At 49.9% G+C, this 23,279-nt stretch overlaps 1 protein-coding gene across 3 annotated transcripts; it reads left to right on the top strand.

The window, feature by feature from the left end:
• Positions 1-6,749: 6,749 nt before the first annotated feature.
• Positions 6,750-12,611, top strand: LOC133275268 (uromodulin-like). 3 transcript variants are annotated; one of them, XM_061465113.1, is made up of 10 exons: positions 6,750-6,901; positions 7,746-7,812; positions 8,346-8,504; positions 9,248-9,453; positions 9,960-10,120; positions 10,651-10,687; positions 10,787-10,896; positions 11,517-11,676; positions 12,086-12,230; positions 12,338-12,611. In XM_061465113.1, the coding sequence occupies exons 1-10, from the start codon at positions 6,755-6,757 to the stop codon at positions 12,448-12,450; spliced, it is 1,305 nt and encodes a 434-aa protein (XP_061321097.1). In that variant the 5' UTR covers positions 6,750-6,754; the 3' UTR covers positions 12,451-12,611. The 3 variants fall into 3 exon arrangements, with proteins under 3 accessions (XP_061321097.1, XP_061321096.1, XP_061321095.1); XM_061465112.1 differs by having other exon boundaries at positions 10,651-10,896; positions 12,089-12,230; XM_061465111.1 differs by having other exon boundaries at positions 10,651-10,896.
• The last annotated feature ends 10,668 nt before the right edge of the window (positions 12,612-23,279 follow it).

Raw genomic sequence — 23,279 nt, 5'->3', positions numbered from 1 at the left:
CCTAGATATGGGATGACTGAAGTAATAGATTCAGATCAAGGATCAAATTTTACCTCTAAAATCCTTAAAAATGTTATATCAGCCTTGGGAATCCAATGGGATTATCACACTCCTTGGCATCCCCAAAGTTCTGGGAGAGTAGAAAGGATGAACCAAACCTTAAAACATCAATTATCAAAATTAATGATTGAAACTAAAATGACATGGATAAAATGCCTCCCTAAAAATGCCTAAATATTAGAACTATGCCAAATTCGACAACTGGAGTCTCACCTTTTGAGATGCTATATGGGATGCCCTACACTCGAGGGCTACCAGTAAGTCACCCCAAATTGGAAGATATGACTATCCAACGCTATATCACTATTTTGAATGAAAACATGCAAGAACTCAGAGCCAAAGGAATGCTAGCTCAAAGCACTCCTTTGGAATTTTCAATACATAAAATCCGACCAGGGGACGGACAGGGTACTGATAAAAAGTTGGAAGGAGGGTAGTCTAACCCCTCTTTGGGAGGGACCATTTCTTGTTCTTCTAACTACAGAAACGGCGATAAGAACTGCTGAAAAAGGGTGGACACACGCATCACAAGTAAAAGGACCCATAAAGGAATGGAGAGTTGTGACTGAACCTGGGGACACCAAGCTAACCCTCAAGAGGACTTAAAGAGGTAACTGGGGGAATCCATATTGACTCCTATAGATATTATATGGGAAAAACAGGTGTAACTGAAAACATTTACATAAATAATAGAATAAGGGCCAATACCAGTCCACTTCCTATCTGTAAATGTTGCAGCCTATATATATATATATAATAGGACAAGGTGTCCCAATTGTTCAAAATATTATTACTTGGAGAGGAGACCAGGAACAATTTCTGAGGAACCAATTACAGTTCTTTTGCATTTGGTGTGAAACTATAACCTCATTAGAACAGTTGTTATGGGTCAAATATTATTGCTATAATAGCTGACGGGGAATATATCTCTAATCTACCAGAGAGGGCAAGACCGGAGGGAATCGGTGCTGCAGCTGGAGAGGTCTGCCAAGGGCTGCAACCCCTGGGGCTGTGACCGCTGAGCACTATGATCTTGACCGGACCTCTTTTGGTGTTGGTTCTGATAGGAACCATATGGGGAAATGCTGTGGCTTCTAAGGACATTCACAACAACTGTAGTGAATGCATTACCACAACTAGACGAGAGAGAGTAACCTCTCAAACACTGATCTGTCACACCGTGTATGAATGTAAAGGAACAATAACCGGCTACTGCATACGTAACCAAACCCAATATAGACTTTGTAAAGATGTTTTGATCCAAAGAAACTCCCTTATGGCAAATGGAAATCCTGGTTGCACCCCAATATTGGGAGGCCACCTTTGTGGATAAGGATGGGACTGTGTATGTTGGGCCACCACAAATTGGGGTTATGAATACCATTAAAAATGGAAAATTAAAGAATTTGGAATTAAGATATGGGCTGCTCGAAAAGATCCAGGAGCTATAGTCCAAGTTAAAATTATGGAAAGTGTTAAGGAATCAATACAACATCATTTATTATTCAATTAATTCTATCATGAAATGGAAACAGGAGTCCAATATGAAATTCCCACAGCTACTAAAAATCTCTTTGTAAATCTCGCTGCTAATATAGCTAAAACATTGAATGTAACCAACTGCTATGTTTGTGGGGGATTACCAATTATTCTATGTATAATCCCACGTTTCACCAGACTGATACATACGGTTGTACAAAACATGCAATTCACTGCCATGCCATTGCAACCAGAGATAGCCAATAAGGGGGAAACCCACTCGTTAATGATATTAAAAACTAAAGTGACTCCAATGTTATCTGCGGCTCGCAAAGCAGTCATTAAACTGGAGGCCAAGACATGAATCAATAACTTACACAAAAACAAAGGGGGGAATATATGTGAGTTACATCAGAGTGATTCGTGTCAGCAACTCAGGGGTCCTAGTGATCATTGCACTTTGTGTGGAGATGGAATCCCTTGTGATCATTGTGCTATGTGCAAAGGGTATGATAAGTGTCCCTGTCAATACCACAGTGAGAAGGAAGAAGAAACAAGGGAATAATTCCCCTGGGTCAACCGCAATATTGTGCAAAGAAATGTTTTGCTCATTGTTTAAATTGCATGAATGTTCTTAGAAAGGGAAGGGGGGGGGGGGGTAGGTAACTTAGAGGTATGTCCTGTTACAGAACATTGTGAAATCTGTGTGCTGAACAAATAAACACATAAGGAGTGGAATTTATGGGGGCTAAGATGGCGGTCAGACTTGTGGTAGACATAATATTTCTTCACCCGGAGACAAGACCCCAACAACAGGTGGAGAACCCCTGGAAAAGAAGACAACAGGATTGGCTGAAGAAGCCACAATCACAAGGGATTCCATCTCCACACAAAGTGCAATGATCACTAGGACCCCTGAGTTGCTGACACGAATCACTCTGATGTAACTCACATATATTCCATGCTTTATTCCATCCTCAAACAGGTCTTTTTAAATAGCTAAGCTAGCTCTGTGCCTCACATGCACATACAGAGGGAACGCACTGGGAATACCAGTTGGAAGCTGCCTGTTCTGATGAGACTTTCTTAGGATTTCATGTGCAACTGAAATCCTCTACATACTCTACTGCTGCAACTGTCACTGCTTAGTAAGAAAGAGCTCAAACTTTAATCAAGTCGCAACGCTACTTGAAAAGTTCCTCTTCTCCCTCTTCCCCAACACGTAAACATCTGAAATCCTAATATAAAGACTAAAAATTAATTTCAGAGGACAAAATATAAAAATCAAGATTCTTTTGATATATAAGAATGGCACAAGCCCTCAGCAGCTCCAGCCAGCCTCTGCCTCTCAGAAACACCTTTTCAAGAATGGCCAATAAGGTGGGTGGTGTGCTGACGCTGTGGGGTTGCCATTTTGCGGCTCTCCTGCTCTCCTGAGGGTAGTGGGATGGGTGTTGTTGCGTTTTGGTTGTCGGGGGGGGGGGGGGGCAGGGGGCGGCTGCAACGGCCCCTTAGCCCAAAGGTTCTGTAGGGATGTCTGACAGGTCCTTTCCAGACTACCTAGTTTAGGGTTCACTGGTGGCCGAGGCAGTTGTGCCCCATGGCTCTGGTCAGTGTGTCCTCTGGAGGTGGCTCCCCTCGTTGGGTGTCACAGGAACAGCCCTGGCAGGAGCTGAGCTCCCAGCTCTCTCACTCCTTGCGGCTGTTTGCCAGGTAACATTTGTACAAGCCCCTCAGATGTTTGCTGCCTGTGTAGAGTTAGGCCCCCCAGAGCCTTGGGTGGGTTTTCATCCTGGGCCAGCCATGCTGGTCACTCCCTGCCTAGCAGGGGTGGAGTCATGCCACTTCAATGCTTTACTCCTTGTCTCTTAAGCTAATTACTCCATCAGAAGAGGAAATTAGTTTGATGCTAATCCTTGATAATATGTATTAACTGATTTTTTTTATTTATTTTTTTTTTTGGCAGCTGCTATGTCCCTGGTGGCTGTAAAAGGATTCTAAATGAATTTGTTATGGTGTTTTTCCTGGTGTTGAACTAACACTGATGAGTTCAGAACCAGAGGCTTCCTTGCTTGTTTTTCTCTTTGTCTTCCCCCCTTCTTATCTTTCACCTCCCTCTTTTCTTCCTCCCCTTTCTCCCTTTCCTTTTTGTTTAGAGACCAGCTGTGTGAATGACAAACTAAATGGAGCCCCTGGGCAGCAGGTGTGGGTGGACGCCCCATGTGAGGCTAATTGGGGTGACTGAGTCCTGTTAATGCCCTCAGGACCCTGCCATACCCCCAGCTCCAGTGCCTCTTCACAGGAGGTGACCTCCCCAGCTCATCCCCAGCCAGGAGATGTCATGCCAGGGCTCAGTGCCAGCTCAGGGGCCACAGATGTGTAACGAACCTTTCTCTTCTGCAGGACCTAACCTGGGGCTCCCTGGGGCTCTCCTCCTGCTGTGTGCTCTCAGTTTGCTCACTTTGAGAGCTGAATTGCACCATCTGAAATGGACCTTGGGTCTCTGCATATGGACTTAGACATATTCTGGAGACTTGATTTCTGTGTCATTCCAGCAAAACAGCTCCCATGTGTCGTACTCCAACGTCATGGAGTCAGAGTGGGAAGCGCATAGGGCAGTAATCTCCCAAAGTTTTCAGCTTGAGGTGCATTTCTCCTGTGTCTATGCCTACGAGCAGGTGGTGAGGCTGCCCTTCACTCTCACTGCTGTTGACAAGTGAGTGGTTCCTCTTCACCTTGCTGCTGACATGAAAGAGCTTGCAGAAAAATAGATGCCTTCAATGAGGTGATCTGCAAAGGCCCTGGGGAGCCACTAGAGAGCTCTGAGATCAGGCTACCTCCCTTTCTCTTCCCAAAATGTTTTTTCAACACGAGGTTTGGGCCTGGGGCAGAGCTGAAGAAGGGCATGCACAATCTACCTTTCTCGTAGTGTCATGACACAGCAACAAATGCGTGTGCAATGAAGTGAGTTACCTTGTCTTACGCGTGCCCACTCTTGCACAGACACACCAGGCATATGAAACTTGCTCACTCCCTTCCGGGTGCCAAGGGACCACACGTGCCATGCATATGTGTGCCATCTCCCCGTGGAGCCCAGAGGAACCGTCTCTCCTCATCCCAGCAACTGACAGACACACATGACTTAGAGCGGATGCTTTGGGATGCAGTCTTGCTCCACAGGCACCTTTGTCTCCACATCCTGGAGGTCATCATTGACCACCAAAGCCTTCAGCTTTTCTTCCACTCTTTTCTTGTCGTCCTCCTTCTCCTCCAGAACATCCATTCCACCTCCTCCCAGGCACTACAGAAATGCACACACCAGGATGAATTCAGGGGTGGGACCCAGGTACACAGCAACACAGATACATTGGCATGCTGGCTACAGTGATTTAGTACATGAGCATGGCTGAGGCATCCAGAGGCATGACAGTGAAGAGTGAGCACTGAATTTGACTTTGGGCTGGGCTTAGTAAAGAAGTGGCTGCATGTTCCTGGGTGCGGTGGTGCAGGGAAGCCATCAGATCAGGGGAGCCAGACTCAGCACATCCCCATGCTCAGGTGGTGCCGCATCCCTTGCTTGCCGTGCCCGTGTGAAAACTGCGTCCTCCGGGGTGCTGCCAGCTGGAAGGCAGCTCCAAAACCTGCCGGGCACCAGCCGATGGCCCTACCAGAGTCGTCAGGGCTGCACCGAGCCAGGCCGGCAGCGCAGGGGCCTTGAAAGGAGCAGGATGTTCTGCAGCACTCAGCAGCCTCCAAGGACAGAGGCTGTTACGGATATCCTCTCGGGGACGTGGGGGTTGTTTTTTTCCCACTCCCCGCGATCAGGCTGACCCATGAGGGGCAGACAGAGGCACAGACCTTGCACTTGGGGGGCGGCGAGCCCAGCCCTCCTCCCCGACCCTGAGGCTGCCGCTCCCTGCCCGCCCCCCTGCTGCCGGGCACCAGCAGTATGGAAACGCCGCCACAAAGGCACCGCGGGGCCGTGGCAGGGCCTGCGGCTTCCCCCCAGGCCTTCCTCCGGCCCTACCCCGACCTACCCCCGGCCTCCCCCAGGACTCTCCAGGGCTTACCCCAGCCTCCACCCCAGGGCCTTCCCCGGCCTCCCCGGGGCTTCCTCCCGCCCCCCCCCCGCCAGGCCTCCCACCATCCCGGGCAGGCCACTGAGCCCCGAGCTGTCCCCGGGGTCTCCTCAGGAGCCACCCTGCAACCCCTCAGCTGCCCTGACTCTCCCCGCCGCTGGTCTGAGCGTCTTCCTGGCTGAGCTCCAGGTGCTGCCTTGGAGAGACCACCCGTGTGTGCTGCAGCCTCCTCTGCCAGGAGACACTTAGCCAAAGCGGGGGGAAGCAGCCAAATGTGCTCGCCAGGACAGCCCCGGAGACCACGAAGCTGCTCTGAAACTCACTGGGTTTCTCTCTCTTTTTAAAAAGAATAATAAAACCACGAAGCTCCCCCCCCCCCCCCCCCCCTTACTCTGTTGCTTTCTAAGCTTTCGGGCTGTGCTGCTTTTGCATCTCTAATGAAGCCTGTGCAAGCTTCTGTCAACTGCTTTATACAGCACATAATGGAAAGCAGAGATTCTCACCCAAAAGCTGGCAGCCAGGGATGGCAGGAGGCCTTTTCTTTCTTCTTCTTTTTCCAATTGGTTGTTCATTAGGCTGTGAGCAGGGTCAAGTGCTAAACACTATTGTTTTCTGGCTTTCATTGTGGTTAGAAAAAAACCTGGGTTGATGTTCACATTTGCCACTGTGTTGTGGTGACTGAAGCAATTAAAGCACAGAGTATATAGTCAATATATATCAAGAAGCATCATCTTGAGTGATTACTGCTGTTGGCAGCTGGTTACTGTTTCCCAAACAAAGCATGGTAGGACCAAGCCCTCATCCCTCCATCTCTCACCAGATCTTAGATGTCAGAAGTCATTAAGAAACCAGCCAAAGCCACTGTACGTTCTGGTTGCGAAACGGCATGTGTTCAGTACACAGTTATCTGGCCTTCACATGTTCTGCTGTGGTATCTGCTGTTACTGCTGCGTCAAAAGCAGTTACCACAAAACAGTTGGATGCACATACCCCCACATTCCTGGGGATTCTGTGGATACTGCCCTGTTTGGGATCCCACCAGGGTGGTGAATTGGGTCAGCAGTCAGGAGCCATCAGCCAATGGGAAGGGCCATGGGTGCCGGAGGATAGACTTTGGGAGGGTCTAGAGCTGAAGGATGCTAAGCTGGATCTTGTGCAATCACCAAGCAATGTGTTTGGGGGGGGACGACAAGGGACTGGAAGGCAATATAAGGCATGGGGCAGGGAGCACGAGAGTGACAGGGGCATTGGTGGCTGGAGAAGCACAGAGCAGCCTGGCGATGGTAAGTGGGGTGAGAGCAAGGCGAGAGCTTGATGCTGGTGGGATGTCTCAGGACTGCTGCGGAGAACAAGGAGCAGAGCAGGGATTAAACCCTCCTTGCCTGGAGCTCCGGGGTCTGGTGGAGGGTGAGCCATGTGCTGCCAAACCAGAGCGGGGCTTTTGGCACTGCATCGCTCCAGCCACCTGCCCCATCTGGCTCTTATCCATGTCTGATAAGGAGACTCCAGTGTCCAGGGCTCACCCAGGACCACGCCATGAATTTCCCTAAAGAAGTCCATTATCCGTATCATGGGGGAGATTGACTTAATCTGTGTCTTTATGGCATTAATTTTAGTTGTGTCCAAAGCTTTGGGGTTTTTTTTATCCCATTGTCTCCTTGTTATGGATATGTGTTACTGGAAAAGCAAGGATCCTTCTGCAAATCCTGGCTCTTCAAAAGAGCTGTAGTGGGAAGAGGGGAAACGCCTTTCTTCTTTGGGGAGCCTGGGCTGATGCCTCAGCTATGCAGTTTTACTTAAAGTGCCTGTTCTTACTGAAATGTGGCTTTATCACTGCCAGCACATCCCTGCAGGTCCAAGGTCTGGTTTCTTCCACCCCCTCATTCAGGAATAGCTCCCTAAATTCAGGACAGTATTTGACCCTTGTGTTAGCCTGGGGGGAAGGGAGGTATCTGTTCATTTGGGATAGGAAATTACTTTGTGCCATTGAACACAGAGCTTTTGGAGGATATACAGTACAGAAATTATCACACCCAATGCTTGAGGGTGGGCTCTTTATGGATGACTGCAAACATCTCCAGCGAGCATATTAAAACCAAGTTACCCAGAACCTGTTTGTTTTCACAGGAAAGGACTGTGAGATGCTTGCTGCTGGTCTCTGCCCTCTGCCTGGCTGGCTGTGAAGGCAACAAGAGTGAGTCTCCCTGTACACTGTCCCTGCTGGGTCACAGATGAGTACTATGGAAAGGAGAGGTCAAGCCCTCACCTGATCTGTGTCCAGGTTCCTCATTCAGGGCACTGCTGAAGGCTGCTATGGGGAGATAACAGAGCAGGGCTCAAGGGGAGGCAGGAACTGGGGTGCAGGAGCCAGCAAAATAGGCAGAAACCTCAGGCTCTCCATCCCAGTCATGTGCAGTATATAACCCATGGAGATGGGCACAGGGGCTGTGATGTGCCACCGCTCTCCTTACTAGCTGGTGGCAAGCTCCATAACTCTGATCCACATTACAGCCATGCTGAGGAGCTCTCCCAGGCTCTCACATGCATCCTCCCAGGCAAGCCACGAGGCAGGTTCTTCCTCAGGTGTGCCTGCCCTGGCTCTAGGTGAGGATCTCAGCCCTGGCAAGCTGTGCAGGGTTTCATACCATGGGTGAGTTCACTCTCGTGTCTCTCACAGAGGAGATGTTCTTGCTGAGTTTCAGCTTTCTCACCTTTCCTTTGCTGCAGGGGAGCTGGTGAGCCCCAGGCGAGGGGCTGCCCTCCGTCTCAAGAGGAGCCTGAATGCCTGCCTGCCAAACCCATGCCAGCACCAGGGGCACTGCCAGCTGATGGAGGACAGACCCGTTTGCAGCTGCAGACCGGGCTTCACAGGGGCATTCTGCCAAGGTAGAGGATGCTATGAGCCCTCCATAGTCTGTCCAGGGACACCAGAGGGAAGGGTGATGGGCATGGTGCACTGGTGCACTGGTGTTACCGCTGCTCTCCAATGCAGGCTCCAGGAGCACATCCCAGCTCCTGCCTGCCACCACTACCATGTCCTGACTACACATTGGTACAAAACCCAGTCACAGGCCATTTCCTTCCTCCCTAAAAGTCTTAATTACTTAATTTCTTGTCTGCCAAGAAGCTGTGCCAGGGCAGCAGGGCAAGCTGCAGAGCACAGCTGCCTTGCAGTGTCAGAACAAGCATACATATTCCACACAGCTCCACTGAAGCCTCTTCCAGACACTGGCCAAAACCTGTGTCTTCTTCATCTGCAAGAGAGGATCCCTGTCCCTGTCTGGTGCCCTTGGCAGGCTGCAGTGATTCTGTAGAGAGCCCTCAAAAGGGGCTATACCCACAACATCTGCCTTTGATGTCTCGAGCTTAAGGACTGTGTCTGTTCAGGGTAGCAGTGGTCATGGACTTGTGCAGGTCTTAAGCAACCAGGAGAAAGTAAGAGACCCACATTAATGCCTGTGTGTTCCCACAGGTTTGTCTTTTGCCCAGTGTCTGTGAAGAGCCCCACCAGCAGCCTCCAACCGAGATGGGATGAGGGTCTGCTGAGCTCAGTGGGACTGTGCCGCTCCATAGTTGACCTAGGCCTCCTTCAGGCCCTTATTGCTATTGCAGATGGCTTTTTTCCCTAGATGTGGTACTGAAGTTGTCCTGTGAGGAAGAGCACATGAAGATGATGGTGAGGAAGGAGGCATTTGAACTCCTGAAGATCCCCCAGCAGCTTGTCCACTTGAGGAACCAGGCATGCAAGGTCTCAGAAAAGGAAGAAGAGGGTGAGCTGTTTTTTGCAGCCACTCTCACAGGTGAAAACCACACTGCTTGTGGATCAATAATTCAGGTAAGGATCCAGCAGAGCCTCTCTGTGTAGCTCTGAAGCCATGAGAGGAGCAGATGTACAGAGTGTGGACAGCAAAGGTGAAGCCCCAGAAGCTTTTCCTTTGATATCAGGGTGCTGTAAAGTTTTCATTCCCCTTGGAAGGCTTCACTGGGGGCTGTCGGAAAGCTCTAGCTATCACCTAGATAACAGCCTGCAGCTTTCTGGTAGCATCCTCTGAGCTCTGCAGTCCTGGCTATAGCCCCTTGGTCCCTCACTTGATTCATGGGTCAGGGGGGGTTCAGAAGAACCAGTGCTCCAACTCTGCATTGCCCTCACCTGTGGTCACTCTACTGATTCCTGCCTTCTCTGATGATGCTTGTCAGCAGCCCCTGGACATGGGGCTTGAGCAAAACCCCAGCAGGTATCCAGGCCTGGAGCAGCTGAGTTGCATCCATCTGAAATGGACCTTGGGTCTCTGCATATGGACTTAGACATATTCTGGAGACTTGATTTCTGTGTCATTCCAGCAAAACAGCTCCCATGTGTCGTACTCCAACGTCATGGAGTCAGAGTGGGAAGCGCATGGGGCAGTGATCTCCCGGAGTTTTCATCTTGAGGTGCATTTCTCCTGCGTCTATGCCTACGAGCAGGTGGTGAGGCTGCCCTTCACTCTCACTGCTGTTGACAAGTGAGTGGTTCCTCTTCACCTTGCTGCTGACATGAAAGAGCTTGCAGAAAAATAGATGCCTTCAATGAGGTGATCTACAAAGGCCCTGGGGAGCCACTAGAGAGCTCTGAGATCAGGCTACCTCCCTTTCTCTTCCCAAAATGTTTTTTCAACACGAGGTTTGGACCTGGGGCAGAGCCGAAGAGGGGCATACCTTTCTCCTAGCCTCCGTGCTTGAAACCAGCTATCTAAAAAATAAAGGGTGGGAACTGGGAGATGCCCCCACCATGCCCCTGTGGAGGTGCAGGTCAGGACCTCCTGAGTTGCCTTTCTCATAGCTCTCACTGGGCAGCCAGTCAGTGAGAACTCCTGGAGCTCCTTGCCTCTGTCCGCACACAGTGTGGACATACCAGCCAGGAGACAGCTTGGGGCCTGGCTCTCACCTGAGAGCAGAGGCACATTCCAAGTCAGTGCACCTCTGCCATTGGCCTTATTTGTGCTGTGTCCTTCCTGCCTTATTCTGTTTGTGAGGTCTCCTCCTCTCTTCTCAGGCTGGTGCAGTTTGTGGTCAGAGAAGGACACTTCAACGTTAGCATGAGACTGTACAAGACCCCCTCCTACCTGCAGCCCTATCACCTGCCGGCTGTGGCTGTCCCTGTCACAGGCACGCTCTATGTTCTGCTGAAGATAGAAGGACAGCACCAACTCAAGTACTTCCTGCTGAGTGTTGAGGACTGCTGGGCCACACCGAGCACAGATCCCTACCAGGACGTGCAGCACAAGCTTATTGAGAAGGGGTGAGTGGAGTGCCTGTAGTGCATCTGGTCTCCTTGCACCATGAGCACAGTCATATCTCTTTGCTGGATGCTAAAGACAGGTTGATGTGAGGGAGCAATGACACCATCAATGACACCACCTATGGTGGACACCATCACTGAATAGGTGGAACAGACCCATAGATGATCCTTTTAACTGCTCTAAAGTAAGCCCCCTCTCCTGACCCTGCTCTGCTGCCAACAGTGCTGCCTTCCCTCCAGCATCACTTCTGGGCAGCTGGTGACCTTGCTGCAATGTGCAGAGAGGTCTCTGCTGAAGAGTTTGCATTAAAGGTGGCTGCAGCCAAGCTAAAGCTGGTAACATGGATGTCTGGGAAGTGGGAACCACAGCCAGGCTCACTGCACTCATGCAGAGCAGCTGTGGCTCCCCGGAGTGAGACACAAGGCAGCTCCTGTGGTGGTAACAGTTCCTCCTGAAGCTGGGCACAACACAGGGTGCCAAGGAAAGGCATCCCCACTAGCACCAAGACAGAAATAGTTCAGAAAAACCTGGGGGCTGCACCCAGTCCCTGTGTGCTTGGTGTCCCAGTCTGGGATGCTCCCCTTTGTTTCCCCCTGCTGACTCAGCCATGGTGTCCCAGGTGTCCCCATGATGAGACAGTGACATACCTGAACATCTTTGGAGAGAAAACTACCGCCAAGTTCAGCTTCCAGATGTTCCAGTTTGTCGGTTACCCCGAGGTGTTCCTGCACTGCCGTGTCCAGCTCTGTCTCCCCAATGGCCCGGAGCCCTGTGCCAAGGTGAGCTCTTCCAGTGATCTGCACAGCGCCCTGGCCATGCAGAGGGACCTCCCTTCCCTGGGCCTGCTGTTTGGAGAAGGGGCTCTGCTCTGGTTTTGGGTGCCTCAGCACAATAAACACCTCCCAGCAGCAGGAGCTCAGCCCAGCACCTTGAACTAAAGGTACAAGGTCTTGAACCCACCAGAAAGCTCCTTTCCCTCTTCCTTCTGTCTGTTGGGTATTTGCAGGAGGAGAGGTTTATGATAGGACCTGGGGAGGAGCAGGCTCCTCTGGGGTCTTGACCACTCCCAGGCTGCAGCCCCATTGGGGCCTCTGCCAGGGGCAGACCACCAGGATTTGCTCTTGCCCCTGGAGTGGGCTTATCCCCTGCCCTCTGCTCCCAAAACCTTTCCCTTGGCTTTGTCCACAGCAGTGCCCCAGGCACCGGTGGAGCAAGCGGGCACTGGCCAATGACTACAGTAAGATTGTCTCCTATGGGCCCATCCACCTGCTGGCTGGTCCTTCCTTGGAAGCAGAGACCCACCATTCCCGGACAGACCAACATGACCTGGGGGGTACGTATGTCCCTCTGGGGAGGGCAGGAGCAGCTCACAGACCTTTGCAACCCTCTAGGCAATGACAGGTTCTTTAAAAGGTCTGCTAAAGTCACTGCTCTGCACAGGAGCGTGGAGTCTTTCAGGTGTCATGGCCATGCAGGGCATGCTCCAGGAGCCAAACCAGCACAGAGAGGTTGGCTCTGGTGAATGGCTCCGTACTGGGCACAGGTCAGGCTGAGCAGGGTGGGAAGGGACCAGGAGTCAGGAGCCAGGTGAGGGAGGCTGGGCTCTCACAATGGACCTCTGCATCAACACAGTGAGGCAGGCTCCTTCTGAGCACTGAGGTCAATCCAGGAGATCCAAGCAGAGGTCCAGGACCAAGACCACCCACAGCATAGCTCAGACACCAGCCACATGAATGACAGACTAAATGAAGCCCCTGGGCAGCAGGTGTGGGTGGACGCCCCATGTGAGGCTAATTGGGGTGACTGGGTCCTGTTAATACCCTCAGGACCCTGCCATACCCCAGCTCCAGTGGCTCTTACCCTTCACAGGAGGTGTCCTCCCCAGCTCAGCCCCAGCCAGGAGATGCCATGCCAGGGCTCAGTGCCAGCTCAGGGGCCACAGACGTGTAACCAATCTTACTCTTCTGCAGGACCTAACCTGTGGCTCTCTGTGGCCCTCCTCCTGCTGTGTGTTCTCAGTTTGCTCGCTGTGGCTCTGGTGGCTGTTGGCGTGAGGCGTTGGGCAGAGTTGAAAGCAGATGTTCCCGAATAAATGTGGCAGCAGCAAGAAGCAACCTGCCTGTGTCTTCACAGGGGTCTTGAGGGAAGGAGGTGATGGTTGGATGCAAACAGTGCTTCAAGGATGAGCCACATCAGAGTGTTTTGGTTCCCTATAGTATCCCAGGGACCTAATCATCCCCTCCTGGCCCATGCTCTCGAGCAAAGAATCATAGAATAGTTAGGATTGGAAAGGACCTTAAGATCATCTAGTTCCAACCCCCCTGCCATGGGCAGGGACACCTCACACTAAACCATATAACCCAAGCTCTGTCCAACCTGGTCTTGAACACTACCAGGGATGGAGCATTCACAATTTCCCTGGGAAATCCATTCCAGTGCCTCACCACCCTTACAGTAAAGAACTTCATCCTTATATCCAATCTAAACTTCCCCTGTTGAAGTTTTAACTCGTTACCCCTTGTCCTATCACTACAGTCCCTAATGAAGAGTCCCTCCCCAGCATCCTTATAAGCCCCCTTCAGATCCTGGAAGGCTGCTATGAGGTCTCCACGCAGCTTTCTCTTCTCCAGGCTCAACAGCCCCAACTTTCTCAGCCTGTCTTCATACAGGAAGTGCTCCAGTCCCCTGATCATCCTCGTGGCCCTCCTCTGGACTTGTTCCAGCAGTTCCATATCCTTTTTATGTTGAGGACACCAGAACTGCACACAGTACTCCAGGTGAAGTCTCACAAGAGCAGAGTAGAGGGGCAGGATCAACTCCTTCGACCTGCTGGTCACACTCCTTTTGATGCAGCCCAAGATACGGTTGGCTTTCTGAGCTGCAAGCGCACACTGCCGGCTCACGTTCATTTTCTCATCGACTAACACCCCCAAGTCCTTCTCCACAGGGCTGCTCTGGATCTCTTCTCTGCCCAACCTGTAGCTGTGCCTGGGGTTGCTTCGACCCAGGTGTAGGACCTTGCACTTGTCATGGTTAAACTTCATGAGGTTGATATCAGCCCACCTCACAAGCGTGTCAAGGTCCCTCTGGATGGCATTCCTTCCCTCCAGGGTATCAACCGAACCACACAGCTTGGTGTCATCAGCAAACTTGCTGAGGGCGCACTCAATTACACTGTCCATGTCACCGACAAAGATGTTGAACAAGACTGGTCCCAACACCCGTTCCTGAGGGACACCACTCATTACAGGTCTCCAGCTGGACATTGAGCCATTGAAAAAAACTCTATGTGTGCGGCCATACAGCCAGTTCTTTATTCACCAAGTGGTCCATCAATCAAATCTATGTCTCTCCAATTTAGAGACAAAGATGGGGAACAAACAAGAGGAATTAGAGATGTGTGCATGTCTACGGGGATATGATGTAATAGGTATCACAGAAAAATGGTGGGAGGGCTCCTATGACTTAAGTGCTGGAATGGAAGGTTACAGGCCTTTCAGAAAAGACAGTCCTGGCAGGCGGGGAGGGGGAGTTGCCCTTTATGTTAGGGATAGGCTGGAAAGTATGGAACTCTGTCTGGGGACAGGTGATCAGCTAACAGAGAGTTTGTGAGTCAGGGTTAAAGGGAAGACAGCTATGGGAGACATTACTGTGGGGATCTGTTACAGACTGCCTGATCAAGGAGAACCTGCGGATGAAGCACTCTATAGACAGATAGGAACAGCCTCACGCTCACAGGCCCTTGTTCTCATGGGTGACTTCAACCACCCTGACATCTGTTGGAATGATGGTTCAGCCCAGCAGAAGCAATCCAGGAGGTTCCTCAGTTGTGTGGAAGACAACTTCCTCCTGCAAGTAATAGAGGGGCCGACAAGGAGAGGTGCCATGCTTGACCTCGTGCTCACCAGCAGGGAAGGGCTGGTTGGAAATGTGAGGCCCCAGGGCAGCCATGGATGCAGCGATCACGAGATGGTCGAATTTGAGATCCTCAGGACAGTGAGAAGAGCGTGCAGCAAGCTCACTGCCCTGGACTTCAAAAGAGCAGAGTTTGGCCTCTTCAGGAACCTGCTTAGTAAGGTTCCATGGGTTATAGCCCTAGAGGGCAGGGGGGCCCAAGACTGTTGGTTAATATTCAAGGAATACCTCCTACAAGCTCAGTAGTGTTGCATGCCAACTAGAAGGAAGTGCAGCAGGGGGGCCCAACACTGTTGGTTAATATTCAAGGAATACCTCCTACAAGCTCAGGAGTGTTGCATGCCAACTAGAAGGAAGTGCAGCCGGGGGGCCCCACACTGTTGGTTAATATTCAAGGAATACCTACTACAAGCTCGGGAGTGTTGCATCCCAACTAGAAGGAAGTGCAGCGGGGGGCCCAACACTGTTGGTTAATATTCAAGAAATACCTACTACAAGCTCAGGAATGTTGCATCCCAACTAGAAGGAAGTGCAGCAGGGGGGCCCAACACTGTTGGTTAATATTCAAGGAATACCTACTACAAGCTCAGGAGTGTTGCATCCCAACTAGAAGGAAGTGCAGCAGGGGGGCCCAGCACTGTTGGTTAATATTCAAGGAATACCTACTACAAGCTCCCGAGTGTTGCATCCCAACTAGAAGGAAGTGCAGCAGGAGGTCCAGGAGACCTTGGATGTATAAGGAGCTGCTGAGGAAACTTTGAGGGAAAAAAGAGGCTTATAAAAGATGGAAGCAGGGGCAGGTGGCCTGGGAAGAATACAGGGATGTTGTCCGGGAAGCTATGGACCAGGTTAGGGAGCCTAAGGCCCAGTTAGTATTAAACTTGGCTAGGGATGTTAAGGATAACAGGAAGGGATTTTACAGGTACATAGCAAATAAAAAACAGACTAGGGACAATGTCGGCCCCCTCAGGAAGCTCTTGAGAGAACTAGCTACAGAGGATTTGGAGAAGGCTGAGGTTCTGAATGAATTCTTTGCCTTGGTCTTCACTGGCAAATGTTCTGACTGCAGCACCCAAGTCTTGGAAGGTAGACGCAGGGACTGTGAGAATGAAGACCTTGGGCCCACTGCAGGAGAGGATCTGGTTCGAGACCATCTTAAAAATCTGAATGTGCACAAGTCCATGGGACCTGATGAAATCCATCTGTGGGTCCTGAAGGAGCTGGCAAATGAAGTTGCTAAGCCCCTAGCCATCATATTTGAAAAATCATGGCAGTCAGGTGAAGTTCCCGACGACTGGAAAAAGGGAAATATAACCCCCATTTTCAAGAAGGGGAAAATGGATGACCCGGGGAATTACTGACCAGTCAGTCTCACCTCTGTGCCTGGCAAAATCTTGGAGCAGATTCTCCTGGAAGGCATGCTGAGACACATGAAAATCAACAACGTGCTTGGTGACAGCCAGCATGGCTTCACTAAGGGGAAATCCTGCCTGACCAATTTGGTGGCCTTCTATGATGGGGCTGCGGAACTGATGGACAGGGGTAGAGCAGTTGATGTCATCTACCTGGACTTGTGTAATGCGTTTGACACTGTCCCACACAACATCCTTATCTCTAAACTGGAGAGATATCAATTTGATGGATGGACCATTTGGTGGATAAAGAACTGGCTGTATGGCCGCACACAAAGAGTTGTGGATGCACATAGAGCAATTCTTGGGTTTGTATTCCTAATGAGCTGTAACATTACCAGTGATTAATAATTAACTTCCTTGCAGAGTATGAGGTTCTAAGTCCATCTATTGTGAGTGTGGAGCAGACAATCTAGTTCGTGGCTTTTCTTTTAACTTTTTGAGTCATTTAAATGCTTATTGATATGCATTTCTTTATTATTATAACATTATATGGGGGTGGTGAGTCTCTGGCACAGGTTGCCAAGAGAAGCTGTGGCTGCTCCATCCCTGGCAGTGTTCAAGGCCAGGCTGGACAGAGCTTCGAGCAACCTGGTCTAGTGTAAGGTGTCTCTACTTGTGGCAAGGGATTGGAACTGGATGAGCTTTAAGGTCCCTTCCGACCCAAACCAGTCTGGGATTCTGCGATTCTGTGATGGGAGGTTCCTTCTTCCTGCCTTCCAGAGAGTCACCCATGGGGACCTGGAGGTGCCCACACTAGATACTTGCCCACCAAAGCTGGACTTTGCATGTTGCTGTGGGACACAGATGTAGCATTAGCAGAGAAAGGGCTGCTCTGTGCATGCACCATATATAGACCTATCCATGGAGATTTCTTCCTTCATTCATAACAGATTTCTCCTTTCATTCATGACAAATTGCCAGCAAGACTTTCACCCATCCAAACATCCCTAATGTAAAGCAAATAACAAACAATATTGTGAGCATCAAAGACTAAAACCAAAGTGCTCAGAGAGCTGGCAGAGATTTAATACTAAAACACAGGTAAAGAAGAGGAGTGGCTATGTGTACATCCAGCTGAAGCACAGTGACCTCATGGAAATGGTTGGTGACCCCAGAAGGTGTTTTGCAGGAGGGACGTCCAGCAGATCCCTGCCCAAATAGCTCAGCCCCAGTCTGTTTGGAGGGGATGTATTGCAAAGAATCTTGTGAGATTTCTCTATTTTTGATGATTCCCAGACCTGAACCTCCTGAGTCGGGCTGGAGTCAATCAGTCTTCCCACCTCCAAGAGCAGGAAATTCCACTGCTGGTCTGGTCCAGCACCAAAGGCCATCTCTAGCAGAGGAGGATGGCTCTATCCTGGCTGAAGGCAGATGGTTCATAGGCTCCATCCTTGCCCCCACAAGAGCCCCTGTGGAAGGAGATCGGGGGCACTTCAAGACCTTGGGGCAGCTGCAGCCTGGAGGGTTCTTTGGCAGAAGGGATGTCTCCAGAGCTCCTTGCCCAAGGCAGGCCAGATTGAAGCAAAATGGATCTACTGCTAAAGTGGATCATGCTCACTGAAGGGTAAACTCTTTTCCTCCATCTCCCCCTTTCCTTCCTCCCCTTCCTACCTTTCCTTTTTGTTTAGAGACCTTAGGGTTTCCTTTTTCCTCAGTACCCAGTTCCCTGCGGTCCCTTAGTCCTTCACCAGTTCACAGTCCTTCTGATTTGGAAGTTGTTTTGGCGTTCCTGAAATCTCTGATGATCCTTTCCAGTAGGGTGTTCTTATCTGAATCCCCCTCTGTCTGAAAGAGGGAGCTGCTCCTGAGCTCTCTCATTCCCTGGCCTGTTTGCATTTGTGCTAGGTTGCCCCACTAGCCAATTGATGATGGAGGGATGTGTCGTGGTTTAAGGCCAACCGGCAACCCAGAACCATGCAGCCGCTCACTCACTACCCCCCACCTTCCTCCCCCCGCTCCCGGAGGGATGAGGAGGAGAATTGAAAGAATGTAAATCCCACAGGTTGAGATAAGAACAGTCCAGTAACTAAGGTATAACACAAAACTACTACTGCTACCACCAATAATAATAATGAAAAGGGAAATAACAAGGAAAGAGAATACCACCGCTCACCGCCAGTCAACCAATACCCAGCACAACCCGAGCAGCGATGTAGCCCTTCCGAGTAACTGCCCCCAGCTTATATACTGTGCATGTGTGCTGTGATATGGAATACCCCACTGGCTAGTTTGGGTCAGGTGTCCTGTCTCTGCTTCCTCTCGGCTTCCCCTCCTCCCTGGCAGAGCATGAGACTCAGAAAGTCCTTGGTCAGAGTAAACATTACTTAGCAACACCTAAAAACATCGGTGTTATCAGCGCTGTTCCCAAGATGAAAGTCAAAAACACAGCAATGCACCAGCTACTAAGAAGGAGAAAAATGACTGCTACTGCTGACAGTATCTACCCCTTATTCCGTACCATTCACATCATGTTCACATCCCACATTTTTCAATATACCATCACTCTTGTCATTATATATATATACACACACACACACACAAAGAGAGAGAGACATCATTCCTTAGGGCATGAACCAATCCCTATAAAGCTCCTGAGTTCATATGGTCCATGATACTGGGCTCCATCTCTTGTAACAGTCTTTCAGAGCAGGAGAGGCTGTGTGCAGTGTTGGATCGTTGCCTACTGATGACACCACGGAACTCATCTGGTCACTGCTGAGCTCATCTGGTTTCGTTAAAGTTCATTCTTTGTTGGAATGATGGTCGGAGGGAAGTCAGGGTCAGTCACTGGTGACCTGAAGATATCTACTTGGTGGGTTATAAAAGCGTTACATAGCAGGCAACAGCATACAATTGAGTTCATTGGCTGTTTTCCCCTAAAATCAAATCCCCTTGAGGTATACATGGGACTTCCCCATTTTCCCACATTACCCACCAAGTATATCTGGGTCCCTGAGCAAAAGCAGTCCCACGAGTGGGTTTGTCTTTACCTGAAGCAGGAATAACCCAGAATGTCTTCCTCAGCAAATTCTTCACGTGCATCACAGGAACTTTGTCCCCTTCAACAGTATGTAAAAGTTCTGACTGGGCTGGGCCAGCCCTGTTGGCAGATCCTCTGGTGTTGACCAACCAGGTGGCCTTTGGTACGTGTGTATCCCAATGCTTGAAAGTTCCCCCACCCATTGCTCTCAGGGTAGTTTTTAACAGCCCATTGTACCATTTGATTTTCCCAGATGCTGGTACATGGTGGTAGGGGATGTGATATACCCACTCAATGCCATGCTCTTTGGCCCAAGTATCTAGAAGGTTGTTCCAGAAATGAGTCCCATTGTCTGACTCAATTCTCTCTGGGGTGCCGTGTCGCCACAAAATCTGTTTCTCAAGGCCCAGGATAGTGTCTTTGAAGTACCCTCTCCTGAGGTAGTCTATGCCAAGGATGCATGGAGCCTCTGGACCAGTCACAATGGTGTGCTTTTTCCATTTCCTCACAGTCAGGCTAATTTCAGCCTCAGTACCGTCAACTCTTGGGAGCCTCCTGTCACTCCAGAAATATAAAGGGGTTCCACCCCTTCACAGCTTGGTGGTATGAGGGTACACTGTGCACTGGTATCTACTAGAGCCTTATACTTCTGTGGGATCCACACAGTCCGGTAAATCCTACTGTCCCCTACCTCCACCTGGCTGGAGGCAGGGTGCCTCTAATATTCATCACAACTTTGAACACTTAAGTCTTGTTGAAAGGGATTATTCTTCATTATCACAGGAGCTGGAGTAAAATCAGTTCTTCCACTCCATCTGGGAACCTGTTCACCAGAGCCTGAAGCCACAGCTTTCATGGGATGATCATCCTTGACCTTTGTTCTCCTCTTCAGTTCACGTACCCATTCCTCCAGAGCTGAAGTAGGTTTTCCATCCCGCTTTGTCATGTCTTCTCCGTGATCTCATAGGTAAAACCATAGGGTGGCCCATGGCGTATAACTTCTATATCTTCTCTCTCAAACAATAGGACGCCTCTTGTTAATAGCTGAGACGTGTGTTGGTACACGTGAGGAGCTGGATAAATCAGATAGATCATCCCTCAATTGTTTGAGATCCTGGGACAGTTTTTTCACAGCTGAGATGATGGAAGGGGTGAGATTTTCATCGAACTCTCAGAGTTGATGAATCATTTCATCCACTGTTGGTGGTACTATGTCATTCCAGGTCACTGTTGCCAGTGAATGGGGATATGATGACGGTGCATTCCGTGTAAGTTTTCACCACATGGGTTGTGTACTTTTGACTTCATCCGGGTCAATGGGTATATCCCCGTTATTCAGCTTGATGTGATAGATCATCTCTACGATGGCTGATTCCCTCAGAGACTGGATGCCTTTGTCTAAAGTAGTCCACTTGGCAGAACGACTCATAACATCATCCTTGCATGGAAACCTTTCTTTCACAGCTGCCAAGAGCCGCCTCCAAAGACTGAGGGACTTTTTCTCTCTTGCAGTTGCTTTGTCAATTCCCCCTTCTCTAGCAAGTGATCCCAGCTGCTTGGCTTCTGTACCTTCTACTTCATGACCATTGGCCCCATTGTCCCAGCATGGAAGCAACCAGGTGATGATGTGCTCCCCTGGTTGACAGGTAAAATCTTTCTTCATATTCTGTAGCTCAGTTGAGGTCTGAGGTCAAGAAGTTACCTCTTCTTCTTCTTCTTTGTCATGTGATGATGACTCCTGGTCAAATGCTGGACCGGGTGGTGAATACATTGTTTCTTCATCTTGCTTCACCCTTCTTGCCTCTTTTTTGCTTGCTCTCTTGCGTACAGGGGCAACTGATATTGGTACGAATTGGTCCTCTGGTTTAGCTGAAGTGATTATCACTGTGGTTTGAGTAGCAATTGTGCTTGTCGCTGGGGGTGGTGTAGCTGCTGTGCTTGGAGCTGGGGAGCTGCGCTGTCAGAGTCGAAGTTTGAGTAGCTGCTGTACTTGTTGCTGGGGTAGCTGCGCTATCCGTTGCAGCCTAAGTTTGGGTAGCAACTGTACTTGTCACTGGGGGTGATGTAGCTGCTGTGCCTGGAGCTGGAGTAGCTGCGCTGACTGTTGCTTTGCCCTCAGATCCACCGACATTTTTTTCCTTTTGAAGGTGCTGGATAGTCTTGAACAAGGCCCTGTAAGCATAAGCCAAGCCCCAGCATGTTGCCATGATTTGTCCATCTCTGGTATGGCCAGAATGACAACACACCTCATTGAAGTGTTTTAGTAATTTTTCTGGATTTTGCACTTGTTCGGTGGTGAAATTCCAAAGTACTGGAGGGGCTCACTGACCTAGATACTTGCCTATACTATCCCACACACCCTGCCACTCATGGCTGTCCAGCCTCAGGGAAAATCTCTTGGTCCTCCTATATCTTCGTTTAAATCCAGAAAAGACCCAAACCTGACTCTGCTTAACTCTTGAAATCAGACGAAATGGTTGTGTGCAGAACATACTCTGTATGTTTGCCAACATGGTGATCCGCCTTACAATCAGCAAACAGGTCTCAAAAGTATTAAAAGGCTATTCAAAACCTTCAAAACTCTCAAATGAAGCTGTAAACGGTCTGGGGGGGGAGGACTGGGAGGGTAAAAGAATGTCTCCTTCACAGGTTGACCACCCAAGAAGGAGAAAAAAGATGTGTAATTGCTAAGCACTTCTATTATATACCTCCCAAAGTAAAAAGGTGGTGACCACACTGGGAACATAAGCCAGATCAGTTTCATGATCTATTGTATTACAAGTCATTACCATAAAGTACAATGAGACAAGAACCTTAGCCCAAGCCCCACACTTGAAAAACACTAACACAGCAAATACCTGATCTAAGATGCAATATACTGAAACTGTGAGATCAAGAGGAACAACTTTGAGAGCCAATAAATCAGCATTGTGACGAGTGACTATTAATCTAAAACAATGAATGCTTATCACAAATACGATTAGACACACTCCGGTAAGATCTGTCGTTATCTCAACCCCTCGTGCCCCACACTGGGTGCCAAAAGAACTGTTGTGGTTTAAACCCAGTCAGCCACACAGTTTCTACTCCCCCCCTTCTTTCTTTCCTTTCCCCCCCTCCCTGCTCCCGGGGGGATGGGGAGGAGAATCAAAAGAATGTCACTACCATGGGTTGAGATAAGAACAGTCCAGTAACTAAGGTATAATACAAATCACTACTGCTACAACCAATAATAATAATGATAAGGGAAATAACAAGGGAAGAGAATACGATACCACCCGCCGAAATGAGCCCAACCGAGAAGAGAAGTGCCCTTCTGGGTAATTCCCAGTTACCTCCCCAAGCATGACCTTCTGTGGTATGGAATACCTCTTTGGCTAGTTTGGGTCACGTGTCCTGTCCCTGCTTCCCCCAGGCCTCCCCTCCTCCCTGGCAGAGCATGAGACTCACAGGGTGCTTGGTCAGAGTAAACATCAGTGTTATCAGCTCTGTTCCAAGGCTGAAAGTCAAAACACAACGCTGCACCAGCAGAAAAATTGACTGCTACTGCTAAACCCAGGACACCAAGAGATGGCACAACCCTGGCTGAGAGGTGAATCCCATCAGAGAACCCACCAACATGCCAGCATGACCAGCAGAGAGACCCCAGAGAGCCATGCTCTACCAGGAACAACTTTAATGGGCACAAGTCTGGTGTGTGGGTGCACCCACTGAACTTCTGCACCGTTCGAAAATAGACATTCAACAAATTTACAAAAATAGACTATTTCAGCTGCTGAAGGGGGCCAGGGGCAGAGTTATTCTGTCTTCACTGGGGAAGGACCTTCTTGGTGACCAGCAGCAATGGCTGAAGATGGAGCCTTTCCCACCCATCATCCCTGGCCTTAGGACACGAGAGGGAGTGTTGGAAAGCACTAGGGACCCTGTCCCTGCCCCTTCTATTTCCTGCAGCTCCCACTGCCTGGGCAAGCATCCCTCCCTCCTGCCCCAAGGATGCCAAGACAAGGGATGCCTATGGAAAACTGGGGAGGGGGCTGGCAGAGGTGAGGGGCAGCAGCCATGATGTGGATCC

This window comes from Pezoporus flaviventris, unplaced genomic scaffold (genome assembly GCF_033815535.1).
Source record: "Pezoporus flaviventris isolate CSIRO_AGI_PZ_B2104156 unplaced genomic scaffold, CSIRO_AGI_Pfla_v1 ptg000038l, whole genome shotgun sequence".
NCBI classification, from domain to species: Eukaryota; Metazoa; Chordata; class Aves; order Psittaciformes; family Psittacidae; genus Pezoporus; species Pezoporus flaviventris.
The sequence above is the reverse complement of the archived record's forward strand: the minus strand, read 5'-3'. Positions and strand labels throughout refer to the sequence as shown.

What these genes read in the sequence shown, in the direction of transcription:
- LOC133275268 (XM_061465111.1), top strand. Translation starts at nt 6,755, where the DNA reads ATGCTAAGCTGGATCTTGTGCAATCACCAAGCAATGTGTTTGGGGGGG. An exon ending in TGGCTGTGAAGGCAACAAGA is followed by an intron (nt 7,813 to 8,345) that starts GTGAGTCTCCCT and finishes CCTTTGCTGCAG; the next exon opens with GGGAGCTGGTGAGCCCCAGG. An exon ending in GCCCGGAGCCCTGTGCCAAG is followed by an intron (nt 11,677 to 12,085) that starts GTGAGCTCTTCC and finishes CTTTGTCCACAG; the next exon opens with CAGTGCCCCAGGCACCGGTG.